Genomic DNA, 9,710 nt, shown 5'->3' with positions numbered 1-9,710 from the left:
ACCCATTATAATTATTCCTTCTTCACCTACCCCAATCACAAATATCCTTTCCTCCTCAATCATTCCCACAGATATCCCATCTTCCTCAACCACCGCACCTCCACCTTCTCTATCCCATCCCCTAACTACTAGAAAATCCAACCCTTACTGCCTTCTCTACCCAGACTACAAATTCACCTTCAACCCTCCTGAACCTGAACCTATCATTTGTCTGGAGTTGTTCAGAAGTGAAGTGATCAGTAGGCTGGACCTCTTGAGAGATGCTTTCCTCAATGGTCTTGATGATGTGTCTACAAGAAACCTCTGGAGAAGCTTTCGCCAGGATTTTCACGTAGGGGCTATGGGAGTTCAGAAGAGACTAGTGGCTGCTGCCCCTGGTTATGCTGGTTACCTTCTGGAGGGTGATAATGGTATCTACTATCATCCCCTCAGAAACAGGGTTGCTGTTGAAAGAAGAGGTTTGTGGATGAACTGGAAGAAGCAAGAATTGCTGCTGCAATGGAAGCTAACCCTTGCAGGGAAATTGTGGTCTGGAGACCTCAATATCCTGTTCTGCTCGGAGATTTCAGGACTCTCTTTGAATTTCTGAGGGAAAACCCTTCTGAGAAAGACCCAAGCTTGGTCATTCCAGAAGTTGTTGACCCACCAGAAGTTGAAGGTCCTTCTGCTCCTAGGAATCTTGCTGCCATTCTTCAGGCACTTGAGAATGGAGATTCTGAGGTTCCTGCTGCAGACTATGGAGATGCTTCTATGGAAGAAGCAGATGCTGAAGATCATGTTGCTGAAACAATTCCTGTTGAGGAAAATCCTACAAATGATTTGACTTTGGAAGCTACGGATCAGCATGCCATCCCTCTGGAAAGAAGTTGTGAAGCTTCTTCTGATGAACCTTCCCGTCTTGCAAGGACTTTGGAAGTTATTCAGAAGAACCAGGATGAGCAGAGATCAATCAACGCTGAGTTTCGTGCTTTCATGGAAAGGCAGAATGAGAGCAACAGTGGGATTCATGATATGCTGGCCAAGATCATGTCGAAGCTAGGGTCATCTTAGATTGAGTCTTAGACTGTTTTCTTTTTGCTTTGCTGCATCTGTTTTTTATTTGCATCTTCTCTTGCCCTTCCTTTTGTACTTCTGAACCTTTTCTCCGTGCTAAATGATATTATCCTTTTTCTTCTATGTGTTTGTCGTGTTTTTCATCTGAATCTTTTATGTTTTTGATGTTATGACAAAAAGGGGGAGAAAAATGTGATAAATGATCTGATTTATTTTATCAGTTGCTGGGAGAAAGGCTCCACATTTCTAACAGAACTTGCAAAGTTCTATGTCTTTAAGTGTTGTCTTGCAGGAATTGAAGATCCTCTTTAAAGCTCAACATGAGAAGCAAAGAGATGGGGAAAAGCAATTCTATAAAGAATCAAGCTCTTGGAAATTGAAGCAAGCTGAGTGCTATAAAGCTTCAAGAATCAGAAGCAAGAAGGAAGAATGTTCTGATATTCTGATGATAGAATATACTTTCAATCTTATTCTTTATATGTTCTGATGCATGTTTTAGTTACAAAATATGCTCTGAAACATTTTATGTTTGTGTGCTCTGATACATAATTATATGTTCTGATACATATTTTATGTTCTGATTCATTCATGCTGACTTTTGTCGTTTAGTTTGTTCTGTAACATTTCAGGATGTAGAGATGCTCTGATGATGCTCTGGTACATTCAACAATGTTCTGATACAATCTAGCATGCAATGACTCAAGAAGAAATTCAAGTTCTGAAGCTGTCCAATGGAAGCAAGAATCAGAAGCTATGAATATTTTGAAGATCTAGGAAATTCAAGTTCTGAAGCTGTCCTATGGAAGCAAGAATCAGAAGCTGTGAATGTTCTGAAGATCTAAGCATATGTGAACGTCTCTACTGAAATACTCAAGGAAGTCTTTTATTTATAAAAATTCTTCTAGTATTTATTTCAGGGGGAGATTATTTATCTCAGGGGGAGATTGTTAATCTCAGGGGGAGACATATTCACACATTGTCTATATGCTTGTGCTATAGCTGTGTAATTGTCTTTAGCCGTCTGATATTCTGATTGCAAATTCATATCATTTATGTATGTTTTTGTCATCATCAAAAAGGGGAAGATTGTTAGAACAAGATTTGTTCTGATCAATATTCTTAGTTTTGATGATAACAAGGATATGAGTTTTGTATGAGATAATGTGGTACTCTAATACTATGCAATTTCCATTTCAGGAATTATACAAAGAGTATGCACAAAATCAGCGCAAGAAGCAACTGACTCAGAAGGTTCAACATGCAACATCAGAACATGGTCTGGCAAGACATCAGAAGATGGTCAAGCGGAATCAGAACATGGGTCTATGGAAGCATCAGAAGAACTTGAGATCAGAAGTAGAAGCACTGAAGTTCTCATGGTGTCACGCTCAGAAGCTCTTCAAGGTCAGAAGACAAGAAGATGCTCTGCACCAAGTTGTTTGACTCTGATGACATTCAAACGTTGTTTACACAAACATCAGATCAGAAGCAAGTACTAGACTGGCAGGCTACGCTGACTGACAAAAGGAACGTTAGAAGCTATTAAAGGCAACGTCAGTAGACACAGCGGAAACAAGGCTCGAGGTAGTTGACAAAAGAGTGAAACATTAAATGCAATGCTGTACGGAATACGCAAAGCATTAAATGCTCCCAACGGTCATCTTCTCAAACGCCTATAAATATGAAGTTCTGATGAGAAGCAAAGGTTACAATAATAACGCACAAAAAACGAATTACAAACTCTGAACCAACTTGCAGAAACGCTGTTCAAATAAAAAGCTCTCAAACTTCATCATCAACCTCACTTATTGCTGTTGTAATATTATAGTGAGATTAAGCTTAAACTTTAAGAGAAATATCACAGTTGTGATTATAGCTTTTCAGAAGCATTGTAATACTCTTAGAATTTGTTTACATTAAGTTGTAAGAACTAGAGTGATCAGGTAGATCAGAATACTCTAGAAAAGTCTTAGAGGTTGTCTAAGCAGTTTGTTCCTAGAGTGATCAGGTTGTGATCAGGATACTCTAGAAGACTTAGCATTTGGCTAAGTGGAAAACCATTGTAATCAAGTGTGATTAGTGGATTAAATCCTCAGGTGAGGTAAATCACTCCAAGGGGGTGGATTGGAGTAGTTTAGTTAACAACGAACCAGGATAAAAATCATTGTGCAAATTGTTTTTTATGTTACAAGTTTTAAAGCTACACTTATTCAAACCCCCCTTTCTAAGTGTTTTTCTATCCTTCAATATTGGGCTTAAATAATGACATCTCTAAGTATTAAGGGGTATATTTTGTTAGGCCCATTTGTGTATTAATTAATTAACATAGTCTATTTTTGAAAATAGAAGTAGAAAAAAAGTAGTGTTATCAGTAAGAGAGAAGAAAGAGGAAACCGAGGGAGAGAAAGAAAAGAGGGGTTAGGGTTTGAAGTGGAGAGGAAGGAGATCCAAAGTGTTGCTCTAAAGTGTCATTTTTCTCCAATTTTTCCATTGAAACTTCTTAGAGTTGCACTCAATCCAAGGTAAGGGGGGATTCTTACTACCTAAATGGAAATATGATGAATTTTATGTGGGTTTAGGGTATAAATTAGTCATTGTGTGGTGTTAATTGTTGTTCCAGTCTCTGTTGCAATTGTGTGCTATATTTATTTGTGTGTTGTTCCACTTAAACCATGTTAATTTCTTTCATGCTATGAAACACATATATAATGGAATTGGAAACACTCCCTTAAACCAAATGTGTCTCATTTGTATCCTGACATTTTGTTTTTGTCTTTGTTCACACTTATGTTCTATTAATCATTCTCATGTTTTCCTACAATTACTTAATGTAATATATATACATAATATATAATGGGATATGAATATTGTGCTTTATTGTTATTGAAGCAAAAACCAAGGCCTGTGTTGTTTCTATTCTCATGCTATCATTATATATATATATATATATATATATATATATATATATATATATATATATATATATATATATATATATATATATATATATATATATATATATATATATATATATATATATATACACACAAAATGGTATAGGAAATGAAAAACACCCCACTTAGACCATAGGAATTCGTTTTCCCCATGTTAATGTGCAGTGACCATGTTTGATTTGCTTTTCCATTAACTGTGTCCTGTTTCATTCCATATTTTCACATATTATTATTTGAGAAGTATTTAATGGTAGGATACTAATAGAAATTAAAGTTAAATATGAGATGATGTATAATGGTATAGATAATGGAAACAATAGAGAAATGAATTGTGAACAACAGTTTTAGTGGAATAAAATGCCTTGAAAATAGTAGTATGCTAGAATTAGAAATAAAATAGTGATTTGAAATTAATATAGTTGATCTTAATTGGTTGATTTAATCAATAGTAGAGTTAATTTCAATAAGTCTATTTAATTAGAAAATACTTAGACTTGAATAAATTATTCGGTTTATCGGTAAATTACGGCACCTCGAGAATTTGATCGTAATTGTGTTTTAAATAATTAAATTGAGAATAATATATTGCTATGCCAACGATGTTATTTTGATAATTAACATGATATCTTATTTAGTTAAATGTTAATTGGAAGTTGTTTTGGCTTACTTGGTTTATTAATATATTGCGAATTAACCGAAAATTGTGATTTCGTTTTGGATGCTTTTGTTGAGATTAATGTTATGATTGCCAATATGATTATTTTGTGCATTGTAATCTGAGTAGTCTCATAGTGTGAATAATAGAAAATTTTGATATTCTGTATATAACGCTATGAATTGATAAGTTGTGTTGTGAGCCTTTGGCTAAAATGAAACGGCGTGATGTTGATATGTGACCGTGGTTGTGTTGTTGTTATGTTGTTGTTTCGTTGTCGAATCGTGGTCGTTGTATGTTTCCGCATAGCATAGCATAACATAAAGTTGAACGGTGTGATGTTGATATGTGACCGTGTTGAAGGCTTTGCCTTATGCCTCAGAATTACTTACAATGTTCTAAGTTGGGAGTTTTACTCCAATGGTACCACATGCATATGCATATTTAAGTCGCATTCGAGTCTTTGTTAGTTGTTTTTGGTTGAAGTTGTTGTCTATGCATTGTGATGCTTATGTGTTGATTTGTTGAAGATGCCGATATGTTGAGATCAAGACTATTCTTTGATGATGTTCTTTGTGTTGTTTATGTTGATGTTGTGTGAAACGGTGATTCATTTATATTCCTTACCTAATATATGATTTATCATAATCCTATTTATATAGTTCGATATCTCACCCTTTTTGTTTGAATGTTGCCTCCACGTGGGTAACATGCAGGTAATCCAGATGAGTAGTTGTTTCCGCTTATAGTCGAGTTTTGGGTGTCATTGCTCTGATACGTAGCACTTGGGGGGAAATGAACACTTGCTTGATGTTGTTATTTGTTTATTGAATCTTATGATGTATTTGAGGAGTTGTTTGTATTGTTGCTTCTTATGTTTGAAAAGAAGTTATGTCTTAATTGTTGAATCATTGTGAATCTGTTGCATGTTGAACCTAAGTTTGGATTATGCTATGAACACTATGTTATTCAGAAGTTGAGATATATGTTATGAGTTTTGTTCACTCCAATCCTGATAGTGTTATGTGTTAGTTTAAAAAGCATGACAAGTTTATGTTTATGTTGAATGTATGACATCCTAATTCTGTTGAGAATTTTTTTATACTCTGATATTTTCCGCATAAATGCTTGGGGTAGATTTGGGGTGTTACATTAGTGGTATCAGAGCCTGGTTGGTCTTGTCCGGCCAAGTGTCGAGTCGTAGTGTAGTCTAACAATCGTGTATTGTTGTTTATGCTGATTGTTTTTGTGTTGTAGTGACGCTATGGCTGGGAGGAATGATGTTGCGATAGCTGCTGCTTTGGAAGCGATGGCTCAGGCTATGCAGAACCAACCGAATGCTGATGAGAATGCTAGATCTCGTAGTTTGGCGACTTTCCAAAGGGAGAATCCGCCGGTGTTCAAAGGTACGCATGACCCTGATGGTGCTCTTGATTGGTTGAAGGAGCTCGAGCCAATCTTCCGTGTTATGGATTGTACTCCTGCACAGAAGGTTAGATATGGCACTCATATGCTGGCTAAGGAAGCTGATGATTGGTGGTTGGAGACGCTTGCTAGGTTAGAGTTTTTAGGTGAGGAAGTCACTTGGAATGTGTTTCGTAGGGAATTTCTGAGGAAGTACTATCCTGAAGATGTTTGTGGTAAGAAAGAGATAGAATTCCTAGAGTTGACGCAAGGGAACAAGTCTGTGACCGAGTATGCTGCCAAGTTCACTGAGTTGATTAAGTTCTATCCTCACTTTGATGGCGAAGGTGCTGAATTTTCTAAGTGCATCAAGTTTCAAAATGGGTTGCGCTCGGAGATCAAGAAGGTTGTTGGGTACCAAAAGATCCGTTTGTTTTCTAATTTGGTTGACAGTTGTAGGATCTTTGAGGAAGATAGTAATGCTCATCACAAGATGGTTAGTGATAGAAGGGGCAAGAATCAACAAAGCCGTGGGAAACCATATGATGCTGGTAAAGGGAAACAAAAAGTTACTCATGGTCAAAGGTCTAGTGGGGGAGATGCTCCTGCTAGGATTGTATGCTTCAAGTGTGGTCAACCTGGTCATAAGAGCAATGCTCTTACTGCTGATGCGAGGAAGTGTTTCAGATGTGGTAAGATGGGACATGCAATGTAGGGGTGTTCGCGGTGCGGTTTGGTTCGGTTTTGAGCATAAAAGTCATCCTAACCGCGAGATAAAAATGCATACGGTTCGGTTTGGTTCGGTTAATTTTTAAGAAGTCATCCAAACCAAACCAAACCAATGCGGTTAGGATCGGTTCGGTGGGCTGCGGTTTACACCATAAAATAAAAATGTACTGAAATAAAAAAAAGGAAAATAATTCATTCTTCCATACATATATTACATATATTATAGAACCATTAAAAAGAAGTTTTTCATACTAATTACTCCAAAATAATTCATTCTTCCATATATGTATTTTACACCAAAATTACTACCATAAAAGTGTATCATGTATTTTACAGTACCATACTATATATTTTACATATACTACATACTAAATTACTAATATTACTTCAGTTATTCATACTACATACTATATACAGTTTTTCATACTAATAAACTACATGTTACATATACAAGTATCAGATAACTTCAGTTCTAAATATTAATACAACATTACAACTTCAGGACTAAATATTATCAGTACTACATATACACCAAATGCTTCTCTAAAATGAGTGAGAGAGAAATCAGAGAATGAAGTTGAAATGTTGAATAGGAAGGAAGAATGAAGGAATAGTGAGTCACGTGACGTGAGTGTACAATATTGCAATTGGATTGAAAATATAATAAATTAATTATAGAAATTCAAAAGTTTAGTTAAATATGCGGTTCGGTTCGATTTGGTTCGGTTTTGTGAAATAAAAACCGTAAACCGAACCGAACCGTGCAGTTTGGCCCAAAAATCATCCAAAACCATCCAAACCAAATGCGGTTTTTGCGGTTTTTGGTTTGGATTGGTTCGGTTTGCGGTTTTCCTTTTGGATTGGTTTGGATACGATCACCCCTAATGCAATGTCTGATTGCAAGCATAAGGACATGGTATGTTTCACGTGTGGCGAAGAGGGACACATTGGTAGCCAGTGTCCAATGAAGAAGGCGCAATCCAGTGGAAAGGTGTTTGCTTTAGTTGGGACTCCTACAGCTAGTGGAGACCGACTCATCAGAGGTATATGTTTCATTAATAGTACTCCTTTAATCACTATTATTGATACTGGTGCTACTCATTGTTTTATTGCTTCTGATTGTGTTGAAAGATTGGGTCTTATGTTGTCTTCCATGAATGGAGAGATGGTTGTCGATCTTCCAGCTAAGGGATCGATAACTACTTCTCTGATGTGTTCAAAGTGCCCTTTGTCGATCTTCGACAAAGACTTTACTGTTGACTTGATTTGTCTGCCATTAAGTGGATTAGATGTGATCTTGGGTATGAATTGGTTAGAATATAACTATGTTCATATCAACTGTTTTAACAAGTCCTTGAGGTTTTCTTCTCCTGAAGAAGAAGAAGTTGGTTTGTTGATTGGTAAGTAGTTGAAGCAATTGATGCAAGACAAAGCACAAATGTTCTCGTTGATGGCGTCATTGTCTTTTGAGAATCGAGTTAGAATTGATGAGTTAAAGGTGGTGCGAGAATTTCCTGACGTGTTTCCTGATGAAATTCCTGATGTACCTCCAGAAAGAGAAGTTGAGTTTGCGATTGATCTTGTACCTGATACCAGACCTGTTTCTATGGCACCGTACAGGATGTCTGCATCTGAGTTGTCTGAATTGAAGAAGCAATTAGAAGAGTTGCTTGAGAAAAAGTTTGTAAGACCAAGTGTGTCACCGTGGGGAGCGCCCGTGTTATTAGTAAAGAAGAAAGATGGAAGTATGAGACTTTGTGTTGATTATCGGCAGTTGAATAAAGTGACGATCAAGAACAAGTATCCGCTTCCAAGAATTGAAGACTTGATGGATCAATTGGTGGGTGCTAGTGTGTTTTCTAAAATTGATTTGAGGTCCGGATATCACCAGATTAGAGTAAAAGAAGATGATATTCAAAAGACCGCGTTCAGGACTCGGTATGGACACTACGAGTATTCGGTGATGCCCTTCGGTGTTACTAATGCGCCGGGAGTATTCATGGAGTACATGAACCATATTTTTCATACTTACTTGGATCGGTTTGTAGTGGTATTCATTGATGACATTCTGATTTACTCTAAATCTGAAGAAGAGCATGAAGAGCATCTGAGAATTGTGTTACAAGTTCTGAAAGAGAAGCAGTTGTATGCCAAGTTGTCTAAGTGTGAATTCTGGTTGCACGAAGTTAGTTTCCTTGGTCATATCATTTCTGGTAGTGGCATTTCCGTGGATCCTTCTAAAGTTGATGTTGTGCTACAATGGGAAGCTCTGAAGTCAGCTACTGAGATTAGAAGCTTCTTGGGTTTAGCCGGATACTATAGACGGTTTATCAAAGGATTTTCTAAATTGGCACTTCCGTTGACAAGATTGACTTGCAAGGGAAAAGCTTTTGTGTGGGATATTTGATGCAAAGAAAGTTTCAATAAGTTGAAGAAGAGGTTGACGTCGGCTCCAGTTTTGACTTTGCCTAATCCGGGAGAGCCTTTTGTTGTGTACTGTGATGCTTGTCTGGTGGGGTTAGGTGGTGTGCTTATGCAGAATGGTAAAGTGGTGGCTTATGTGTCTAGACAGTTGAGAACTCATGAAAAGAATTATCCTACGCATGATCTAGAGTTGGCTGCAGTGGTCTTTGTGTTGAAAATTTGGAGGCATTATCTTTATGGTTCTAGATTTGAAGTGTTTAGTGACCATAAGAGTTTGAAGTACCTTTTTGATCAGAAAGAGTTGAATATGAGGCAGCGAAGGTGGTTAGAATTATTGAAGGATTATGATTTTGGTTTGAACTATCATCCCGGAAAAGCTAATGTTGTGGTCGATGCTTTAAGCCGAAAGCCCTTGCATATGTCGGCTATGATGGCTAAGGAGTTGGAGTTGATTGAGCAGTTCCGAGATTTGAGCTTAGTTTGTGAAGTGA

At 37.0% G+C, this 9,710-nt stretch overlaps 1 protein-coding gene across 1 annotated transcript; it reads left to right on the top strand.

Annotated features, from left to right (window-relative positions):
• Positions 1-5,971: 5,971 nt before the first annotated feature.
• On the top strand, positions 5,972-9,202 carry LOC131649080 (uncharacterized). The gene is made up of 2 exons (XM_058918825.1): positions 5,972-6,617; positions 8,982-9,202. The coding sequence occupies exons 1-2, from the start codon at positions 5,972-5,974 to the stop codon at positions 9,200-9,202; spliced, it is 867 nt and encodes a 288-aa protein (XP_058774808.1).
• The last annotated feature ends 508 nt before the right edge of the window (positions 9,203-9,710 follow it).

The sequence above is a fragment of the Vicia villosa genome, linkage group LG2 (genome assembly GCF_029867415.1).
Source record: "Vicia villosa cultivar HV-30 ecotype Madison, WI linkage group LG2, Vvil1.0, whole genome shotgun sequence".
NCBI classification, from domain to species: Eukaryota; Viridiplantae; Streptophyta; class Magnoliopsida; order Fabales; family Fabaceae; genus Vicia; species Vicia villosa.
The sequence above is the reverse complement of the archived record's forward strand: the minus strand, read 5'-3'. Positions and strand labels throughout refer to the sequence as shown.

Excerpts from the sequence above, each read along its gene's own strand:
- LOC131649080 (XM_058918825.1), top strand. The coding sequence starts at position 5,972 with ATGGCTCAGGCTATGCAGAACCAACCGAATGCTGATGAGAATGCTAGA. Across the intron at positions 6,618-8,981 it reads TGGGAAACCATATGATGCTG|TTAGTTTCCTTGGTCATATC; the intron begins GTAAAGGGAAAC and ends GGTTGCACGAAG.